This window comes from Bubalus bubalis, chromosome 11, assembly GCF_019923935.1.
Source record: "Bubalus bubalis isolate 160015118507 breed Murrah chromosome 11, NDDB_SH_1, whole genome shotgun sequence".
In the NCBI taxonomy this organism is placed as follows: domain Eukaryota; kingdom Metazoa; phylum Chordata; class Mammalia; order Artiodactyla; family Bovidae; genus Bubalus; species Bubalus bubalis.
Window position 1 is genome coordinate 59,445,271 of NC_059167.1, and position 22,476 is coordinate 59,467,746.

Consider the following 22,476-nt stretch of genomic DNA (forward strand, 5'->3'; position numbering starts at 1 on the left):
TACAGAAAAAATTTAAATGACAAAGTAAGTTTCTAACTGAAATAGTGACCTTAAATTAACCTCTAGTTAAGTAACAGGTTCCTGTGATGTGCTTAGTCGCTCAGTCATATCCAGCTCTTTGAGACCCATGGCCTGTAGCCCACCAGGCTCCTCTGTCCATGAGGATTCTCTAGGCAAGAATACCAGAGTAGGTTGCCATGCCCTCCTCCAAGGGAACAGGTTCCTAGATGATATCTATTATGCACAGAAAGTCACTAGAATCATTCAAAGGAGTTCTGTCTTCTGCCTCTTCTTTCCAGCCAGTCCTGTAGTCTATTTAGTGAATGAAAGTGAAAGTGTTAGTCGTGTTAGTCAGTCTTTGCAACCGCATAACTGTAGCCTACCAGACTCCTCTGTCCATGGAATTCTTCAGGCAAGAATACTGGAGCGGGTAGCAATTCCCTTCTCCGGGGGATCTTCCCGACTCAGGGATTGAACCTGGGTGTCCTGCATTGCAGGCAGATTCTCTACCGTCTGAGCCACCAGGGAAGCCCAAAGCAGTGCATTTCCTCCAAGTCTAGATGTTCTGGGACCTCTGAGGCTGCAAAGCCATTGTTCTCTGATAAGATTCCATTCTTGTGCCATTGAAACTCGAAACAGGATTCCCTTTCATAAACTGATTACCTCCAATTCACTGGTCATAATTTTGATTTAATTATGTTTGATGTGTTAACTTAGACATGGTTTTCTTGTAATGTATCAGCCTTCTTAAGTATAATAGACCTGCTTCACCTTTACATCTCTTATATTCTAGTCCCTACTTTTGTTTTCTAGGTTATCCACCATAAAACCTTTTTCTAAGCCGCTGTTAAAGTAACTTTCTTCTTAGTTGGGGTGACTGGCAAGGAACAGATTTAATTTAGGGCATGACACTCTGAGTTCAGTTTTGGTACAGCATACCAGGTATTCCACAATTAACATTTGTTCATCTGAATGTCCCTGGACATGGTCCAAATCATTCTTTCCCATGTTAAAAGTGCTACAAAAATAAAATCATGTTTTAGTGCTGAAAACAATTTTTAAGCAGTTAGTGAAAACACTGCTCCCAGATTCATCAATTGAGTTCATACCTTAGGAACTAGGATTATTCATTCCCTGATATTTGTATGTCTATGTGATTGAAGGCTCTATTAATCTGCAGTTTTCATACAAGACTCAGCACAGAAGCGGGAGGGGGTATTGAGACTAGTAACACTGTGACAGATTTTCACAAGGTCAGGAGGACACTCTGACCCTCCCTGCTAGCCCCCATCTGTTCCCATAGTATTCTCCGGCTCACAGTTGACTGCTAAACACCAACACAAAAACAGACTTGGGCTAGTGCTATTTTCAAGACATATGCTATGCTAAGTCACTTCAGTCGTGTCCGACTCCGTGTGACCCCATAGACGGCAGCCACCAGGCTCCCCTGTCCCTGGGATTCTCCAGGCAAGAACACTGGAGTGGGTTGCCATTTCCTTCTCCAATGCATGAAAGTGAAAAGTGAAAGCGAAGTCGCTCAGTCGTGTCCGACTCTTAGCGACCCCATGGACTGCAGCCTACCAGGCTCCTCCATCCATGGGATTTTCCAGGCAAGGGTACTGGAGTGGGGTGCCATTGCCTTCTCCGTTTCAAGGCATAGCTACCTGGAAAGAATGCTGTCAAATTCCTCAAAAGTTTCAAAACTGAGAAATCACTTTTGTATCCCTTGGTACCAAATTTTCACAAATCCACAGTTGTAGCTAGTTATGTGCACAAAATCTTAAGTGGAATCACTAATAAAAAATGAAAGAAACTTAGACATGTATGTAGTGGTTTCAGAGTTGTTTCTCGGCATAGGCAGTCCCCATTTTATTAAATGCAGTTTAAGTTTCAGAGTAACTTTACGATACATGTATCAACCATGTTATGGATGAACTAGGCTTTAGTGGGCAAAATGGGAAATCCGGACTACTCGGCAAACATTTCCCTGAGGGCTGAGGCCTTCCATGCTGAAGGGGATGAGAATACAGCAGTCGTCTCCCCTCCGGTTAAGGTAGGAAACGCTGCTGTGAGCTTGAAAAGGCACCAGTGAAGAAACGCTGGCCACGCCTGGAGGCTCTGTGAGGCAGATCCTATTCAGGTCCCCTCGCTCCCCAGGCTAGGAACTTAGTCCAGCCACTTGTTTACAAGTGGGTGTTGAGCATTCCTAGTGAAATTCCTAGATGCTGAAGTGTTGACAGCTCCACAGAAGTCAGGGTTACACTAATTTCTGTTTAGCTTCCTCTCCAGTCCCAGCGACTCCCATCCTGCAGCTGGAGGACTGCTGCACCCACAACAACAGCGCCACGCTGTCTTGGAAACAGCCGCCTCTGTCCACGGTGCCTGCGGAAGGATACATTCTGGAGCTGGATGACGGCAATGGCGGTCAGTTCCGGGTAAGTGGAGAACCTGCTGGTTGACGGTTTAATCGCAAAGTCGGACTCTTTGCCACCCTGTGGACTGCAGCCCACTAGGCTCCTCTGTCCATGGCATTTTCCAGGCAAGAATACTGGAGTGGGTTGCCAAACCTACTTCTTCTTAACCAAACTGGTGACGACCACAGAGGACCCACCTCAGAGCCTCAGACCCAACCCAGCAGGGCCTGCACACCCTTCATCTGAGGCCTTCATCCTTGTCCCATCAAAGAAGGATGAAGGAGTCCCAGAACAGCAGTTGCCCCTCCTGAAGAGAAAGTACCTACAGTCCTGCAAGCTCTGAAATCAGGCTGCCTGCCTTCCAGTCCCAACCGCACCCCTAAAGCTGTGGGAATGTGCCCGTTTCTTACCTCTTTGAGCCTTCAGATCCTTATTTGTAAAAGTGAAGTCGCTCAGTCATGTCCGACTCTTTGCGACCCCATAGACTGTAGCCTACCAGGTTCCTCTGTCCATGGGATCTTCCAGGCAATAGTACTGAAGTGGATTGCCATTTAATGATAACGTGTGCCTCATGCATTGTTGTTAAGAGCCACTTGGATCATTCGTATAAAATTCTTAGCATACTGAAGCCCCAGCCACCAGTCTTCCTAGCATCCCCCTAAGGAGATGTCATTTTGAGGCTGTGCTCAAATTTGGACTCAAATTATCTTTACTCATTACATCAGCATAATGTTGCAACATGTACAGCTAAAGAGGGAGGTAAATACCTAACCTATGCTAATGATGCATTATGCTAGGATTTATTTTAAGCTTTTGAAATATCACTCTTCCTCCCTTCCCTGTTTCCTCCCTCTTCCCTCTGTACTATGAGGAAAAATCTGAAAAGTCATGATTTCCCTTCCTGCACTTCGAAACTCTTTTGCTTTGAATGTCATCTTTGTGACAGTTCCTGAAGCTGTTAGTGGTTTATAAACATACCAGACAGACCACATTCATGTTTCCAAACCTGTTTTTTAAATATAAATCATACTGGTGAATAAAGAGCTCAGTAGGTATAACATACTGAATAAATGTCAGCTTAATAAGGATAATGCTATCTGTGGTGGTGGTGGTTTAGTCACTCAGTCTTGTCTGACTCCTGTGACCCCAAATACCCAGTTTTAATCTTTGAAGCCCTATTTGCTAATAACTAGCATTCAGTGAGCTGACAGACCCATGCTAAATACAAGGCACTACGCTAGTCAGTTTGCACATATGACCTTATATAATCTACACACCAACCTCACAAGATAGGTATTTTTGTCCCAGTTTTACAGAGAAGGAAACTGAAGCTAAAAGAGGTCAGTTCAGAGCCCAGTATTTCACAGGATGAGTCAGATCAGGCAGAACCCAAAGCACCTTCTCTTATCCATCCTGCAACACTTGCCTCCTGAATAACTTAGAACATAGTATTGTATTAGTCGCTAAGACATGTCTGACTCTTTGTGACCCCATGGACTGTGGCCTGTTAGGCTCCTTTGTCCACGGAATTCTCCAGGCAAGAATACTGAAGTGGGTTGCCATTTCCTTCTCCAGGGGATCTTCCCAACCCAGGATCAAACCCAGGTCTCCTGCATTGCAGGCAGATTCTTTACTGTCTGAGCCCAGTTTAGAGTTAAATGGTGGCCTGTTCTTTTCTGACCCTTAGGAAGTGTATGTTGGAAAGGAGACCATGTGCACCGTGGATGGTCTTCACTTCAACAGCACGTACAATGCTCGCATCAAGGCCTTCAACAAAACAGGAGTCAGCCAGTACAGCAAGACGCTGGTCCTGCAGACGTCCGAGGGTAAGGCCCTTCAGCAGTATCCCTCAGAGCGAGAACTGCGAGGCATCTAGAATGGCTGGCAAGCCCGGAGGTAACCCCACCACTGCCCACATTCGCAAGTGTTTCCATGACTAGCCCTGCATTCTGGCACAGAGCCGCTGTTTCTCTCCTGCATTTAGAGAGCTCATGGTGTGTGGACGGGATCAGACCAAAGTGTCCACAGCAGCAGTTCCAATGGCCTGGGCCGGCGGCTTCCTTTGATAACACTCTAAATAAGCTGCAGCGGAAGAAGCTGACAAGTGAAGGCCTGAATGTGCCGCGGTGTGTGAGGCGAATGTTACCTAGGCTCTAGGGCAGGCTCCCATTGTCCACGACACACGTCACTGGCCAGTTTTGCCCAGAGGATTCTAAATTGCTTTGTAGCACTTGCTCGTATCTGAGGGTGGGGCCAAGGTCCTTTGCAGCTGTGGATTTATCCAACTGAATGTGTTTCCAAGGGGTATGGGGCCCAGGGCTATGCCAAGAGGGCCTGTTGGCCACTCCAGTTAACCTTCATGCACCAGGACCAGGCTCCCTGTGGGCACCAGACAGGAGGAGACCAGCACCTCGGCATTACCTGGCCATTCTCACCTCTGCCAGTCCCTCTAGGCTTGGTTAGCCTGCCTGGGCCCTCTGCACAGGTCCATCTCTAGAGAACTTTTGCTTCTTGGCTATACTGTAAATATCTTGGTCATCAGAAACAAGCCACCCATCTCAGGAGAGGGGCTTGGATTTGATGGCCAGGTATAACCTCTGAGCCACTTCACATTTTCACTCTAAAAGCAGTCGTCACACATGAGATTAAACCTATGGTGAGGAATTTGTGGTCGGTGCCAAAGCATTTTCAGACCTTCTGGGTGTCATTTTAATCACAGGAGCCACCCCCGTCCCATGGCATCCTCCATAACTTCCCTCTGCAGAGCTAATTATGTTGATTTTGTTCACATTCAAAATGTTAGCTGAAAGAACTGTGGTGGCGTTTTCTCCCACTTCCCACAAACCTCAGCATGTGCCGGTCACCCTCTAAAATGGTTCACATGGTTAAAAACAAGCACAACTTAAATCCCACAGTAAGGTTGCAAGGCCCCTAGCTGTGAAAACCACACTTAGGGAGCACTTGTGTGTCTGAGTGATGCTACTCAAAGAGAAGAATTCAATGAAAGGGACAAACCCACGTGACCTACCCTGACTTGGGTTATAGGGATGTGGTAGCTAAGCCTCCTCTGGGACCCTCATTTTGGCAGCTTCTCTCTGGGAAGAGAATTACCAGCTTGAGAGCAATTGCCTTCCCAAAGCTAAGTGCTAAAGCCCTCCAGGAGCCTTCCTAGGTGCCATGCAAAAGGGCCTCACGGGGGATGGCCTGGTTTCCCATGTGTGTATACAGCAGTTTGATTAAAGAGTGAAGTGCATGCCATCAGAGCAGGCAGACAATTTGTAGCAATGTTGTTAATCTTTGTTCACCAGACCTAAGGGAAAACTATTTCTATTCATAATGCATCATGGAAGTCATACTATTCTGCTAAAATCAGTTATAGCATAGCAGCCTGAGCACTTACGTCTCTCTTTTCATCCTGCAGGAGGATGTAGTTTCTAAGTTTCGATTAATGTTCATAAGATTATGGTGTCTAATAAATTACAGGATTGGAACTGCGATCCTTGGTACCACAGTCACAGAACTGGGGGTCATTTTCTAAAAGAAACTAACGGAACAAGTCCTCTTCCAACAAAGAAACTGTACTGTAGAAATTAATTTCCTCCATGAATTTTATATATTGTGTACAAATATAAGGTATGTATCTAAATACAAAGAACACCCTATCATCCTGTAGATGTCAGTATTCTCTGTTACTGCACAGAAGTGATTTTCTCATGATGAAATAAAGTTCACACACATACTTTCTCCATAACTTTGGTTTGTTCTATTTGTTTCTCCCTCATTCTAATTCATTACGACAGTAAGACAAGATTTAGAAGCAAGAAAAAAACAAATAGCTTGTTAAAAAAAGAGAGATTTGATCAGTCTGTAACCATTGAGAAAAATATAGACCTAAAGAATTATACCTCATTTTTGTTTTTTAGAAATCAATGAGAAAATGCTGTTAACAGAGTTTCGATACATTAACTGAATTTATACTTTATTAATCTCATTTCCTACCATTCCTGAAAAGGTTCACTTTGGAGGTTTTTTTCTTTGCTGCTATTGTGGGTGATGCGATGGTTGGTTTGCTCTCTACTTTAACAAAATCTTTTATGTTCTTTTTAGCAAGAGTTAACCCCTTTCCAAGGTTCAAAATAAAAAGTCTGTATCACAGAAGGGTACAATTTCATATGTGATAGCAAGTCTAACTTGTATTTTCATGCATTTAGTCCAAGGTTGAAATCACTTGTCACTTAACCCTTTGAACTATCACAAAACCTTCTGCTGACCTAAAGGTAAAATATTATGTGGGGGAGAGTAAATGTCCACATTGTTTGTTGTGAATTCTGACCTTTTTTTTTTTCAAAGCAAATATATTTGTCTATTTGTTGGGCATTATTTGATAAGAGTCTGCTGTATGCTATGATATGGGTATACAATGAGAGGTCACCCAGATGTCACGGAGTTCACAGTCTAGGAAGAGAGACAGGCCTTAAAGAAATAGACACACAAATATTGCATATTTACAAATTACGATAAACACTGTGAGAAAAGGAAAAGGGACCATAAGGAGGACATGATTTGTGTAAGGGAATCAGGAAAACAATGAAAAATAATTTAATGCAATGGAAATTATAAAGAATGTGTAATCAAAAGAGACAAGGAAAGGAAAACACATTATTACATGAATTCAAGCTTAGTTAGTTCCCTGAAAGCAAAGCTCTTGGGAATGGACTTAAAACTGCCATGAGAATAAGGCCAGCTGCAGATCCAAACCAAAGTACCCTGACTGAAGAATAAGCTTAACTGTAGGCAGTTAAGAATTTTAATGAAATTTTAAAATAAGGCCCATAGCCTGGTTATATATGTATTTCTAAATGATTCATTTAATATCCATGATGGCTATGTCACAGTCTCTGAAACCATCTGCAAAGAGTATTTGTTTAAAATATTATATAACAAGGCTCCGTTAATAAAGTCCTCAGGCTTATTCTGTGTCTTGAAGTCTATTCTCCTGCCAAAAAGAATTTAGACGTGGGTGAGAATAGGACAGAAAATTTTTGTTTATTTCCCCCTACTTTTCTCCTACCTATCTAAACAGACTGTACTTTTTTCCCCTTTGTTTAAAATCTGGAGAAAAAAATAAGATAGACCAAAGATAATATTCCTAGCACTCAAGTAGTTCACTAATACTATTATCTGGCTGGTAAAAGATCTTTCCCTGACTCTCCTCAGCTCTCAGAGCCAGGGGGCCACTTCATGCAGCCTTCTCAGCAGAAAAGAAGCTGCAGCTCACCAATCCTTCAAGAAATTAAAGCACAGAGAGTTGCACCTTCTGTGCAAAAAATACAACCCTTTGCATAAAAAGATCATTTTCCTTGGACACATTCTAAGAATTACTAAAGAATATGAACATTTTAAAGACTCTTGATCTGTTTGCAAATTGCTTCCAGATTTTACACAAGAAATGTATGAGCTATTCCATTTTTAATATCACCTTAATTCTAGTATTTAGAGTTTAATTTCAACTAACAAGCAGCTTCTAAAAGTAAAAACGTTTCTAAGAGAAGGTTTTTAATTCATATTTTCATAGAAAATATGATTGTCTTGCATCTAATAGTGACATGAAATACAACATACTGAAGGGAAAATGAATATGATATAAAGGGAAGGAAAGACTTCTCAGAGAGAGAGAGAGTGAAATCTAAACAGAAGGAATAACTGTACGCAAGGCAAAGACTTCAAAATATGCCTTGAGCTGACTTTGCAAAGGAATCCTCATTCACTCAAAAACATTAACTGAGCATGTCGATTTCATGATCACAGAGATGCACATAGCATGGCCCTGCCCTAGAGCTTATGGGCTTTATTCTTCCTCCTTCCTGAATCTCATGGCACCTGGCTCAGAGTGGCAAAAAACTACGGTACCCCCTCGTCTCTCCAGAACTAAGATATCCACCCTACAACGTGGGTAGTCATCTTAGAATCAAGATATAAGCAACAATGACCTATGATTGGCAAAAAAAAAAAGAAAAGATACAGAAGCTTTTGTGATGTTCTCACAGCAGAGCCCTTGGCGTCACTTGGCTCTCACTTACTCTTAGTTTACCCACAATTCCATTGAGTTCATTGACTCATTTGCAAAGAGTGCAACAGATTGGAGGCATCACATTAGCAGAGAGAAGAATTTGGTATAAAAGTGAATTGAAGCTATTGGCAGCCTTGACCAAAGAAAGTAACTGGAAAAACTGAAAAATCCAAAAAATCAAAAGCGAATGTTCTTGGGGCATATGCTCAGATTAAGAAAGCCAGAAAGTATGTAATGTACTTTAGAATGATTTCCACATTGTACATTTAAAAGTCAGTATGTATTCTGGAACTCTTGGTAACAGGGTATTCAAGTATATCTCAGAAGGCTTTATGGAATATAAGTACTTCCCCCTCCCCTCACCAAATACTATGATAATAAGCCCTATTTCATTTTGTGTAGAGCTTCTAAGAACTTTCTTCATTATCCTTTAAAAGATTCTGTAAAAATGACAGCAACATGAAAGTCTGCAAATATTTTTAGGATACTGAAATTCAGTAGAGGAATTGTATAAAAGCTATCCATTTTCTGTAAGGGCCTAAGGAAAACATAAGGATTCTTTTCTGTTTATTCTAAGACCACTGTATAGACTTTGTACCTCTGTACCCATCACTAGTGTCTAAACCTCTCTTCTGTCCTCTTGCTGTAGCATTCCAGATTTACCCTGTGTTTTAGTTTCTCATTGCTGATTTAACAGATTACAACAAGGTTAGTAGCTTAAAACAACACAAATTTTTCACCTTACAATTCTAGAGGTCAGAATCTTACATGGGTTTCACTGGGCTAGAAGTGAAGCATCAGCAGGACTGCATTCCTTGGAAGTGGTTCTAGGGAAGAATCTGTTCTGTTTCTTTTTCCAGCTCCTAGAAACCACCTATATTCCTTGACTCATGCCCCCTTCCTCCATCTTCAAAGCCAGCAGCATAGCATCTTCCAATCTCTTTCTGACTCTGATCCTCCTGTTTTCCTCTTATAAGGGATCCTTGTGATTAAATCCCTTGGGCCCACCTTGGTAGTCCAGGATAATGTCCCATCTCAAGATCCTTAATTTATTCACATCTGTAAAGTTCCCTGTGCCATATCAGGTGACATAGTCACAGATTCTGGGGATTATGACATGGACATTTTTTTGGCAGGTCATTATTCTGCCTACCACACACTGGGAGAAAAATATTATTCTTGTTATTCCCACTCTACATATGGCAAAATGGAGCCCAGGAGAGGATAAATGATGTGTCAGGCCTGAGCCTTTCAGCTCCAATGCCCAGCACAGTACATTTTGATGCTGACATTAAAACAGTGCTATTTGCACTCAACCAATAGGAGGGAAAGAGAGAAAACTATCCTAAGTCTATTTGCTAAACATCTGAAAACAGCTTGTGGAAGCAGTACTGTGTAGCTGCTTCACGTATTCATCCAGAAACCCCAGGCAGAAATAGGACTTCTAACACTTTCAAAGAGTCACATTAGAGTTTTGTTCTAAAGAATAATATTCCTGCTTTAAGAAAGAGATGTGGGAATGGCTGTCATTCCTTAACACACGCACACACACAGACACACACACACACACACACACATACACACACATACCTGCCCAGGCTGAGATTCTCCCCATTGTGGACGTTTTTCAGCTAGCAGTGACCAGTTGCTGCCTGGGAAGGAAAAGGATGTCAGAGCTGCATCTCTGAGGTCCTGGAAGGACCCCACCAAGTGAGATCTGGAACTGGGAGCCCTGCTCAGGTTGAAACCAAAGAGCTACTTATTCACAGAAGCTCTCAGCCCTCCAGATCTCGACTGTGAGGCCAAGTGGGAAGGATAATCAGTGATCGTGAGAGAATCAGGCTGTAGATAAGGCTGTAAATTCCAGCGCTGCCCACATACAGGAGCTCAGAGCACAGAGAAAATGTGCTCTCAAGCATCCTCTTTCTTGAACATCCACAGGAGTCACCTGCCCAACACTTTCCAGGATTGTTTTATCTAATGACAACTAAAGGGTTGGGATTCTTGAAATGATATCTTAGAAATTGCTTTCTAAAAAGGGGACATAGAAGAGGTTATTCATAAAGATTAAAATGCCCTTTTCTCCCCCGTTAGATTCTCAGCATCACAGTTCCCTTTCAAGTGTGATAGCACCTTCTCCCACACATCATAGGAAATAACCCAGAGAATAGTCAGTGATGCAGGCAGAATGTAGGCAGAATGTAGGCCCAGCATGACCCCAGATGCCTTTGTTCACAACCTCTTTGCAGATACTTTATAGTAATTGGGGGCTGGGGTAGCTACTGTACTCTTAAACCTTGCTGCACTAAGACATCCCCCATCCCACAAGAGAAAATGTAACCTTGTGGGAGAAAAAGAACCTCACCTACTCTCAGCCCACCCATCCCATGTGGCCAGAATCCCAAATGGTAGGGTAATGTGTTTGCCTTTCAATCTGTATCCACCACAGTCCCAAGAACTACTCTATATATAGATAAGAAAGATTCATCCTCAGTATAATGCAGGGTTTGGAGAATGATAATTAGATCATCTACACAAAGCTGGGTCACCCCTGAGACCACCAACACATGCCCCATGGCCTATAGCATCAACCTTACATTTTATACATTTCCAAGGCACAAAAGAGACCAATGACTTTACCACCCCCAAAATTGTATCCACCAGGAATTGATCTGCCTGTGTCCTTATCCAATCACATCACAGCTGGTAGTGTGACTTAAATGAGTTCCTTAATCTTTCTGGACTTCAGGGTTTTGTTTTTGTTTGGGGGGCAGGGGGTTGTTTGTCTCTAACACTTTAAACTTAGAACAGATGATCTCTAAATTCTTTACAATTAATACACCCTGGTTTTCTTCAAAATTACTGCTGAAAGCTGTTAATTATTTCAGCAAATGCTATGAACAAGTGTAGCCACCTCCTGTATCCTCCAGGGGGTATAATGGTTCTTAGAGGCTGCCTGTGATACTGAAAATTCAACACTAATAGGAATAGTTAATAAAGGATCAAATAAAGAACGGTATATGGTCCACTGGAGATATTTCCTGTCTGCCTGTGCTTTGCTCTTTCTGACTCTGAGCATCAGCCCACCACCTCCCCCCAAAATTGTGTTTACTTAGAAGAATATGCATTTCCAGGACAAATTCTTCAAGGTAGGTAAATCATACCTGAACAAATTTGGGTAGATTTTACAAAATCCAAAGTGAGAGGCATAATGATAGCTTTCAAAGCCCGGAGAAAAAAGAGATTTTGTTCCTTTTAATTTTGACAACATGTATGACATCCAGGGAATTTCCTGATTTTTCATAGAACTGAATTGGATCCAAACCCTATTTTTGCTTCTGGGGAATGCACTTTGTATCTGACCATCTGGGGAGCAGTTTAGTCCTTTGGAATCTTCTGCATCCACTCTTTTGTATTAATAGTTTCCTTATAAATAATGACCTGATGTTCTAAATTGGAATGGAGGACTTGGTGACAGAGTGTGCAACTGTCCCAGGGTGGAAAGAGGGTGTTTCATTTCTTCTTTTAAAAGGAGCTTTTCTAAACAGATTTGTTTCTCACTTCTCAACTGCAATTAATGCCACACTTAAGATTAAAATACCACCTTTCATTGTAAATTATGTACCAGTGGGACATAACTGTGACTTGGGGTGCTTATTAGATCATTTAAGGAAACTTTGCCTTCTTCATTCATTTCTTGGTCTCTTTAAATTCCTCCCAAAAAAAACAAATTATTTTACAGCTTGTTTATAATTGAACTGGAACTCATCTTGAATGCCGCTTGTGCAACTCGTAGTGACATATTTTGCCTTATTTAGCTCTGAAATACCACCATTTTGTTGAACTAGTATCCAAAGGCTGCTTAAGTTATGAAGCTTTTCATACCAGACAGGACGATAACCAAGAATTCTACAAGAGCATGAAGGAAGCTGGGTTAATGTACATTGTCATAAGGAACCCCTGTCAATTTGCTTTTCCTCTTTGAATTCCAAAATTAACACCTCAAAGACTACACATTTCCAAAGAGTCTGCAACATCCATAGAAATCTCTAGTGCACTGTATATGTTGAAATCAGTCAAGAAATTCTGTCTTCAAAAGTGTAAAAATCAATAGTATAAGAGATTTTCTCTAAATGTTTCCCATTTAGTTACTCAGTTCTAATACAGTGTCTGCTAATAAAAAAATAAAATAAATATTCAGTAAGTCAAAAAGAGATACACCACTTAAATATCCTTTTTTTGCCTCAAACCCAAAACTCAGTAAATAATAAGTTTGATCCCCAATCTTTGCTTTGATAATTCTTGATTGTTTCTTTCAAGCAGAGGCCCCAACTCCAGAATCAGCCAGTTCCAGATGGAAAGAGAAAACAGTCCAGGCAAAGACCAGAGGAGAATGATGCTCATTGACCAAGTTGAGGGAAAGTGTGTCCTGACACATTCCCATTATAAACACAGTCCCTCTCCCAGAGTTACTGATATGCTCAAAATTGCTACACCAGTATTCAGCTGGCATTCTGTTTTCCCTTGCTCTTTTGGCTAAATTGCTTTTGCTTACCAAAGCTCTTCAGCAGACAGGATCACTACATGTGATGAAACATAAGAAATTTAAAATACTTAAGGAGCTATTTGTCTTTCTCTAGTGACCAATGTATTAAAAATTAATAATAATTATCCTGAATATTAGCTATGACCTAAAACATAGCCTCATATCATGTATTCTGAAAAAAAAAAAAAAAAAACTAACCCAATTCCTCTTTGTCATGACTAATAGAATATTAATAGCTGAAAAGCCTTCTCCAGATCTCAGTAGTTGTGCTTTGAGGGAAGGTAAGGAAGTCGGTTTACATCCTTTCTGCATCCCAGGGTATAAAACAGAATACACACCATAGCTGTGTGTATGCTCAGTGTGAGTTGTGTGATTTGGCTAAACATGGGTGTAGCATTACTGTTCTCAATATTGTCTTATTGTCTTTGGTTCATGTCTTTAAACATGTCCAGAGGGGCGTGATGAGGAGAGTAAAGATTTGAGATCCATACCTTAGAAGAAAGATTGGAAATCAACTCTGTTTATCCCAGAAAAGTGATTCTTTTTAAAGGGAACCGTGACTGCTCTTGAATATGGCCTCAGTAATGCTACACTTGAGAAGTAGGGCTCCCAAAGTGGTATATCCAGAACAATGTAAGCAGTAACTACAACAGGAGGGGGCTGCCCAGAGGCCATGAGATCCCTAACCTAGAGGATTTCAAGGGGAAGCTTATTATTGCTGCTCAGATGATATCAAGATAAGTGTCTTCCCTCTAAGACTCCTGCAACCTAAGGTATTATCAAGTGGTTTAGATGACCTATAGGCAACTGACCTGACATTTGCACCCTATGCCGAGGGAGAAAGGCACAAAGCATCTTGCTGGGATCAAGTGCTCTCTCTCTCTCTCTTTCTCTCTCTCATGCTTCATTTGGACAGTTTTCATGAAGCAGTAGGACATTTTTTTTTTTAAACTTCTTAGAGAAAATGGGGTAGGAGTACAAGGTAAGAGCCCAGCTGGTAGGGTATGGGAGACCACAGGTAAGAAAAACTCAGAGCAGAGATGGAGTGATTGGGTAACATGGATATTAAGTAAGCTTGCCTGAATAGAGAACATGGCTCAAGACTAAGAGGACTCAAGGAAAATTGGGTCATCAATAATGGTTCACATAAAAGGATAGAAAAACTAACCATTCTAGTGTTCAGTTACTAACCCCATGAATAACCATAGCTGCCCTCAGCCCCCATCCTGCAGAGTGGTCCCATCACCAACTCTAGGTGCTTCTTCCTGGTGCTGAGAATAGAAGAGGTGAGTATGATGGGGTTGGATTTGCTTCCTGAGTCTGGATATAGTACACGTTTCTTCACTGGTTTTCAGATGATTACTCGGGGGTTCAGTATACTCCAGAATTCATTTTATTATATATGTCCTTTTCCTTAATTATTGGAGCAACAAGTATTTTAAATATAATGAATTAATTGTTATCACCTGGTGAAAGATACATTTCTAAGAAAATTCTTGTTAAAAGTATTTTACTGTGATAAATACAGTTGTAAATTCTCCCCCTAAAAGATGCCCATATTAGTTTGTGGTGTTGTGCAATTGTCTTTCAACTTTTTCTATTAAACTAAAAGACTAATTCTCCTTTGAGATAATTATATCATAAATCATTTCTTAACAAGAAATAGTCACACATGCCAATTTACTCCATCCATGTGAAGTTTAGGTAGAAGAAAATTGGAATGTATTATTGGGAACACAATGCCTCAGCTCCATAAATGGCAGTTCCTTTTCCCTGAAAACCTTGTTTGTACTTTTCTTATTAAAGAAAAGAAAAAAAATTTCCCCCAAACTAAAAAAATGTAGCCTGAAAAGCTAATTTTAATGTTATAAGTTCAAAAATGAAAATGAGGCTGGGTTGGCAGTATTGAACTGAAACCTGCCAATGCCCTGCTCTGAGCTTCTCAAATAGGATCCCATTCTGCACACATATGCTACATTGAGCATGCATGGAATAGAATTTTGATAGAATAAGGATATGTTTGGTACAGAGGAACATGCTAATAGACTCAAACCAGAAAAATATTCCCAGGAACACTTTAGCCACCAAAACAAAATTATTGTTTCAATGAGAAGAAATTTCCTTTGTGGTTTTGGAACTAGAATACTACCATCATGCTATCTGTATTTCCTGAATTGTTACTATCAAATTGAGTTCTAAGATGTCCCCAGTTGGTAAAACGTGTCTCTGACTAGATCACTCTACAGCCTACAACCACCTATTAACAAACGAGAAAGGAATGATTTCAGTAATTTAGAGGTGAGAAACTACCTCTAAATTACTTTAAATTCTAAAACTAGATGAAGCAATTGATATGTCCTTACTATGGTATAATAGCCATCTTCATTCCAGACCTGACTATCTGAAAATAGAGACATTTTTGCCAATAAAGACCAATGTACCTCACCACTGCCCGTGGTCGTTTATTCTTAGAGAACCAGAGATATTCAAGGGCACCCCTAAGGGCTGATCTTAATTCAGAAACAAAGGTAAGGCTCCTTCCCTGGTTACTTGTTCAGCCCACTGTCCTTCTCTGATTTAAAGAGCAAGTCTTGAGTATGCTGGTGTAGAAAAACCATTTTGTCCATTTAGAAACAGAAATATATATATTAAGAGAGAAAAGGGAACATATGGAACAGCACAGAGTTAGTAAAAACCATCACCTCCTAAATAGAAACCTTTTCAGAGACTATTGTTGTACAAATAGTAATACCCAGCAAATGTGAAGAGGGTAAAGTATGGATCTCTTGGTCATCAATGGGTTAATTTATTTTTTTTAATGGGTTAATTTAAAGTTTCTAAGTTCAGCTCTAAAGATATTTAATTAAAAGGAAACTTCCAATACTTTCTGTATCCGTAAAAATCAAGGGAAAATGAAGACAATCGTTTGTGATGTTTGAAGTATCCTCTGGTTTGAGTTCTGTCCTGCCGAGAATTCCCTAAACCACATTGGCCTCGATGGGGTGGATGAGGCTTTGTGAAAATGCATTCGTGAGGCAGGTCTTGGGGAAGCGTGCACGGCAGGAGGCAGATTTCTGATCTCTAGTTTGCATTGATCTTACGTTTAGACACAGACTCAGAAGAACAGACAGTCCCTTTTCCAGTGCCTTCGGAAAGATTGCCGCTCCGTAGAATGAGTCCTTTCTCCTCCACCCTTAATCTACAACCCAGCTTCCCCGGGAGAGCCTACTTTGATTTCCGATCCTCACCCCACCAGCTGAGCTTGCATTCCTCTTTACAGTCTCTCAATGCACCGGGTGAGCCGAGCTCGTCTGACCTTTCCTCTTGATCTCTGTGCCTTGAAGGCATCTCGGAAATACCTGTTTTGTTCTTGCTGTTCATGTGCGTGCGGAGGGCAGTGAGCTAATCTCTATGTCTGTGGCCTGCTTCCGGTATGAGTAGCATTTGGATGATGGGAGATTTGTGGCATTCATGTTTGTGTGCTGTGAGGATTAACATCGAGCTGTGGTCAGTGTATATAATGGCATTGAAAAGCGATGAGTGAAGTGGTTCTTCTTGCACAAGCTGGCACCACCACCGTGGGAACCCTGCTCTGTCATCACATGCCATGGCGTAGCACGCACAGGTGCTGGCTGAGGGGAGGCTGTGGCCTTAGTTTGGAGGTTTGCAACCCTGCTGTATCCAGGAAACCAGCTATGTCTGGGAGACTGGATCAGTGCATCCAGCCTGGAGTGGTCTGATTAAACATAGACTCAAGAGATCTTTACTGAAAAAAGTAAAAAACTTGCCAACAGCAGAATGCATCATGCAAAGCAGGCAAACCAGAGAGCAGAAAGTGAAAGTATTTTCTGCAAAAGCCTTGCTCACTGGTCAGACAGTGTACTCAAGGCTGATTTTTTTTCTAAACAAAGGGAAGGGACAATCACCAGCTAAATCAGAAAGCCTTAACTAGCCTAAGGCCCAAAGATGGGAGTTACTGAGAAGTTAGGCCTCCGGAAGTTTCCCACAGCTGAGAGGGTTGTGACAGGGTTTCAGTTTTCAAGTTGCACTGGTGATACTATTCCGTGAACTCTGTGTAGAAAATAGAATCTTAAAATATCTAAGACGCAGACCTATTTGATCTCTTCAGGACTATATTGTAATCAGGGCTACACATGATGCACATTTTACATTTCCAGAGGCTTCTTTTGTTTGTTATTTTATTCTGTTTGCTCATCCCACATCCTGGAATGAAGAAGGCCACAGCATGACAGTGCAAAAAGGATGCAGGGACTTCAAGCTCTCTTTAAAATGACTGTTTTTCTTTGTGCTTTTATGTTTCTTCTTGTTTCTCTGTGCACTATTGGCTTTTAAACATGCTTTGTTATGGAACTCTCTCCACTTGTGTCTAATGTACTGAAATATTGTTATAGTCTTTGTAATGTATATTGTCTCAAGAATAAAATGAAATGTGGGTTTGGGGATATTTGATGGCTGTATTTGACACCATTGTTGTATCGTTGAACCTTAAATGTACGATGGTGTATTTAAAGTCGTGTAAAAAGATTTCAGAAAGCTTGTTTTGACAAAGATTTGCACAAGGCATGATTCATTTAAAAAATTTAAAAGCCCTATTCACATTCTGCAGATTTATTTCCAAAGCTGGATGAGCTACAGTTTTAAAACTCCATGTGTTCCATATTCACTAAGTTCTCACCTGTGAATAGGAACTGAGATGATAATTGATAGAAACTAAACAAGTTGTCCACCATTTTTGCAAATGAATCCATTTCAGAGAAAAATAAAGTAACCAAAAGTAAGGTCATAATCTTTACATTTTGCTTTTAATTCAATCATTAGTCCCTTCTAAGGTGCTTTCTTAATTCTTTTAAAATTCTTTTCATTCAGTGTATTATCCTTCATTTAGCACATAAAGGCCTGAGTGGAAAAAAAAATTAAATGATCCTTTCTAGGAGATATCCTAGTGCTCATCAAAAACACATTTCAGTCACTGACACCACTTTAAATTGTAGCTCACACGCCTTTGAACATTTTAAGACTAGAATGCTTCATCCACCCTGATGAAGCCTCTCATGGAAGAGGTAAGAGTATCCAAATATTAAGGAAGGGGAAGGTGGGTGCAAGAGTTGCACAGGTGATTCTAATGTATCTCTGAGGTCACTCCACCCCCATCAGCCATCATGCTGGCTCCCCTCCCTTAGGTGAAAAGGATGATGTAGTAAAACAATCTACAAAAGAGAGGAGGTCATTTTTGTTTTTACTACATTTATTTCATGTCGTTATTAATAATTACCAGATGTCTTTAATAACATATGGATTACATCACATATTTAATTCTATAATTATCATTTGACTCGGGCCCAAGTCACAGTAAAGGCCTTTTGGCACAACCAGAGTTAGAAGAACATGAAATAGTGATGTAGAATGGAGCTTTATCAAGATCCAGTGGTTTCTCCACTTCAACTGGATGAATTTTTCTCGTTTTCTTCTGAATATGAAAACTTTAATGGAAAAGGTTAGACTTAGAAGATGATAAAAAATTTAAGCTCTGCAGTTTAGAAACAATTGGAGACTTTATTAAATTAAAAAAAAATCTACTATTCATTTTGAAAGAGCAGAGAAGCAGTTTTTACTCCAGCAAGTAAACTAACATAAAAAGGGCTTTGGTTTTTCATGAATCAGGTCTCTGGTAACTACTCAGCTGGTGCTTTTTACGTGTATACAAATAATCTTTATTGAATTGGCTGTTGTTTCATAGCTTTGATGTGTAGTATTTCTTTATAGGATGCAATTTTGAGACACAATCTGCATCTTACTCTCAATTAGGCAAGTATACCTATTGTAATTGTTATCTTTTACTTATGTGCTTAGTATGCTCCATTCCCTTCACAAAATAAATGGTAGCAGCTTATTCTATGTCAATAAAATTGTTGAATTGTCATTCAAATCCCATTATAGCAATTTCTCTCATACTTAGAAAAAATGAAAAAAGATGCCTGTATTTTTAAATTTTGTACCTCAAAGAAGATTACTTTTCCCCCAGATTTCTTGTACAACAATGCAAGCACTCATTATAAGCAGAAAACTTGTGGGCAAAAGGTACTAATCAGACCAATGGCTGTAGTGTATGCAGTTTTAAACTTAGCCCTTTTTTGGTGTTAGTCTATCAAAAGAGACATGTATTCTTATCAGTGTCAATTTTGCCTCCTATTTCTCTCTCCCATGCTTTTCACTTGGAATGACAACAGTTGACATTAAAAAGCTGTTGGCAGGTATGGAATAACCTTACTCTGTTACCAATAGCAAAGACCAAAATGCATGTGAGGTGGTTCACAGGTTTGATAAATCAGCAATTCCGTCTGTCTGGAGGAGGTTCTTGGTAGGTGGCATTTAGAACCTGGGCACAGCACTGTATATAAAGACATCATTCCATCTGCACCTAATCGCCAATAGTTTTTACGTTTTAAGAATAACACTCACACTGTATCTGTGATGAAGGAAGCAACCAGTCTTACATCCAAGTCTCAATCACTCGTGAGAATTAGTTTCTGTTGCTAATAGCTCCAAAGCTTCTGAGTTTTCACTAACACTGAGGAAATTTTCAAAACAACTAAATTGAGCACTTCTGTGGAAGTATTTCCGTATTTCACTGAGTGTGTTTTATCCCTCCTCCATCTAGGACTCTAGTTACTAGCCTTCCCGTCTCAGGGTTACACAGGCTTCTTAGTGCATCCCTCTTCCCTTATGTCTCTGGTGTACTGTTCTGCCAGTCACTGGGTGAAGGGACTTGATGCCACTTCACTCCCGGATCACCTGGTTGGGAGTGCAGTCTGAGCCAGGTAACCCCTGCTGAATCGGTCGTGTGTCATCCATCTGTTTCTGGGTGCAGAGAGCCCCAGGTCCCAGGACGTGCCCCCTGTCTGCTCACTCATGGCCCCTTCTGGCTCTGGACACTTCCTTCCCGCATGGAAGCATGAAAATGGGACAAAACACTCCTCTCCTGCCCAGGAGTAAATTACGGTGTGAACTCGTTGGGTCCGTCTTAGTAACCAACCACCCTCCCCTCTGTTGTCCCCAGTGGCCTGGTTTGCTTTCGACCCTGGCTCGGCACACTCTGACATCATCTTCTCCAATGACAACCTGACTGTGACCTGCAGTAGCTATGATGACCGCGTGGTGCTGGGGAAGACCGGTTTCTCCAAGGGCGTCCACTACTGGGAGCTGACAGTGGATCGCTACGACAACCACCCCGACCCTGCCTTCGGTGTGGCTCGCATCGACGTGATGAAGGATGTGATGTTAGGAAAGGACGACAAAGCTTGGGCAATGTATGTGGACAATAACCGGAGCTGGTTCATGCACAACAACTCGCACACCAACAGGTACCCTGCAGCCCCCTGCAAGCAAGCCTTCTTCATGTTGGCTTCTGGTCCAGAACGATAGTCCAAGTTCAGAGACCTGTTAAATAGACAACATGAAGGAAGTCGGGCAGGCCATCTTTATTAAGTAGACCTTCTACTGCTCTTAGCCAAGTCCATCCTGGTGTTTTGCTTTTTGCATAATGATAGGGACATGAGCACTTTCTTAGACCCCTCATTGCTGTAGTCCACTTAGGGCTGCAAACTAAGAATCCTCATGAATATCCATTACAGAAAAACATTCCAGGATTCTAAAACACAGTCTTAAAACTTACCAGAAAAGCACTTGTATACAAGATACTCAGTTTTTCTGAACATCAGTTTCCAAATCCACCAATTAGGAAAATCATATTTTTCCATGCAGAAATGTTCCCATGATTAAATGAAACATGCAAAAATGCCTCCCATCAGAGGCATCTGAAAATAGAAGCCACTGTTCTTATCATTATCAGTGCCACAGTTAAGTGGTATTGAGCACTTTAATTTAAACTAAATCTTATGGGTTTGTTTAAATTTATGATATATTTAAATCTTATGGATGCCAGTTTGGATAGTTTTATAGTTAAAGAACCCTCTTATTATTATATGGATTCAGAGCACCCAGTTTGCTGGGGAAAAAGAACACAGGAATTGTTTTCAGTTTTCCTTTACCACCAAAATCTAGGCAATTATAATTTAACTCATACCTATAATATTTTCTCTAGACTTCCTTTTTCATTTGGTTTGTGTTTTCTTCCTCAAATGTATTTTTCACAAATTTCCTAGGTAGAGAAGTGTCTTTTAGGAACCTGGTCCACCTTATTCTCAAATACATCCCCAAGTTACATTCTTATTGGTGTCTGGAATGGGGGTGTGGGGGTCTACAGCTATATTCAGTCAGAAGGAAAGTGAGTCGTGCAGTGGTAGGCAGTGGGCTCCACTGTCTCGGCTTCTTCTGTGTGCTCATCACTGCCTCTCTTCTAGCAAGTAGGTCTCCTAGGGCCTCCACTTCTTTCCTTGGGTAGTTTCTCTACATCTGCATTCAGTCGTGCTTCGTTCACTGTCCCTTGAAGTGAGCACATGTTGCTGGCCAAAATTATGGCCTTCTCTGCCCACCAAAGCCAGATGAAAAATACAGAGACAGAGTTTGGAAGAAATAGAAAGGTGGGTCCAAATTCTCAGCCAGTGGAAAGGGGAACACAGTAGGCTTATGCCTCCCCCACCATGGGGAGTCTAGGGGCTTCTATAAGATGGGGAACAAAGGTGTTAGGATCTTGATTTCTTCCTCTTGCATTGTTTCAAAGGCAGTCATACTGGCTGGTGTCAGTTACCCAGTACCTGAGTCTGGCAGTTCCATGGCTCTGTGGCCTTCTTTCTGATGTGTAACTACAACAGGAAGGGTGTTATAAGGGTAAACACCAGATAGGGGATATATCTAGCATACAGTCAAAGGAAAAATAGGTGTGAAGTGTAGCTCCTGCAGAGTTAGGGGGCAAAAGAAGCAAACTTAGTTACAGAGTTAGGAGCAGTTAAAGTGAAAAAAAAGCTAGGATTGTTCAGGCCTGCTCAGGCCTGCTCACTGTTCTCTTTATCTTCCTGCTTCTCAGGAACAGGAAAGAAAAAGACTCCTCATTTTTTCCCTTTTCACTTGCAACACACACATGCCATTCCAGCCTGGTCTCGAATCCTACTATGTGTAGAGAAGCTGTTACCTTCAGGGATTCACATTTGAGGGACCCTCTGTCGCCAGCTCCCTGATGCCATCACCCATGTACCCCACTTACCTTTCCCTTTCAACTTCTTTATTTTGGAATGAAGGGGTAATAACGCAACTGCCATACTATACAGAGAAACAGTTTCTTAAAGCAGAACACGTCCCCTTGCATGTAAACTGCATGGCACCAGGGCCGTCACTGCTGAAACTGAGAAATTGCCAAGACACCGTTGATACCCTGGCATTTTTAACGACTGTGCACAGTCTGTGATCTGCATCCCAAGGGGAAAAGAAGAACACTCTCACATGTCTGTGAGGCTGAAGTTCAGTACTGC

General features: G+C 41.2%; 1 protein-coding gene across 10 annotated transcripts in view; it reads left to right on the forward strand.

Annotated features, from left to right (window-relative positions):
• The window catches only part of TRIM9 (tripartite motif containing 9), a 116,479-nt gene that overhangs the window by 88,336 nt on the left and 5,667 nt on the right, over positions 1-22,476 (forward strand). Inside the window, exons 6-11 of one of the 10 annotated variants that reach the window (XM_025295778.3) lie at positions 2,278-2,435; positions 4,102-4,240; positions 16,138-16,326; positions 18,815-18,856; positions 19,279-19,302; positions 20,109-20,358. In XM_025295778.3, the coding sequence (XP_025151563.1) occupies positions 2,278-2,435; positions 4,102-4,240; positions 16,138-16,326; positions 18,815-18,856; positions 19,279-19,302; positions 20,109-20,358 (802 nt within the window). Of the gene's footprint in view, positions 1-2,277; positions 2,436-4,101; positions 4,311-4,398; positions 6,166-16,137; positions 16,327-18,814; positions 18,857-19,278; positions 19,303-20,108; positions 20,413-22,476 lie in introns of those variants that run through there. The other 9 variants (XM_025295776.3, XM_025295775.3, XM_025295777.3 and 6 more) reach the window with 9 other exon arrangements.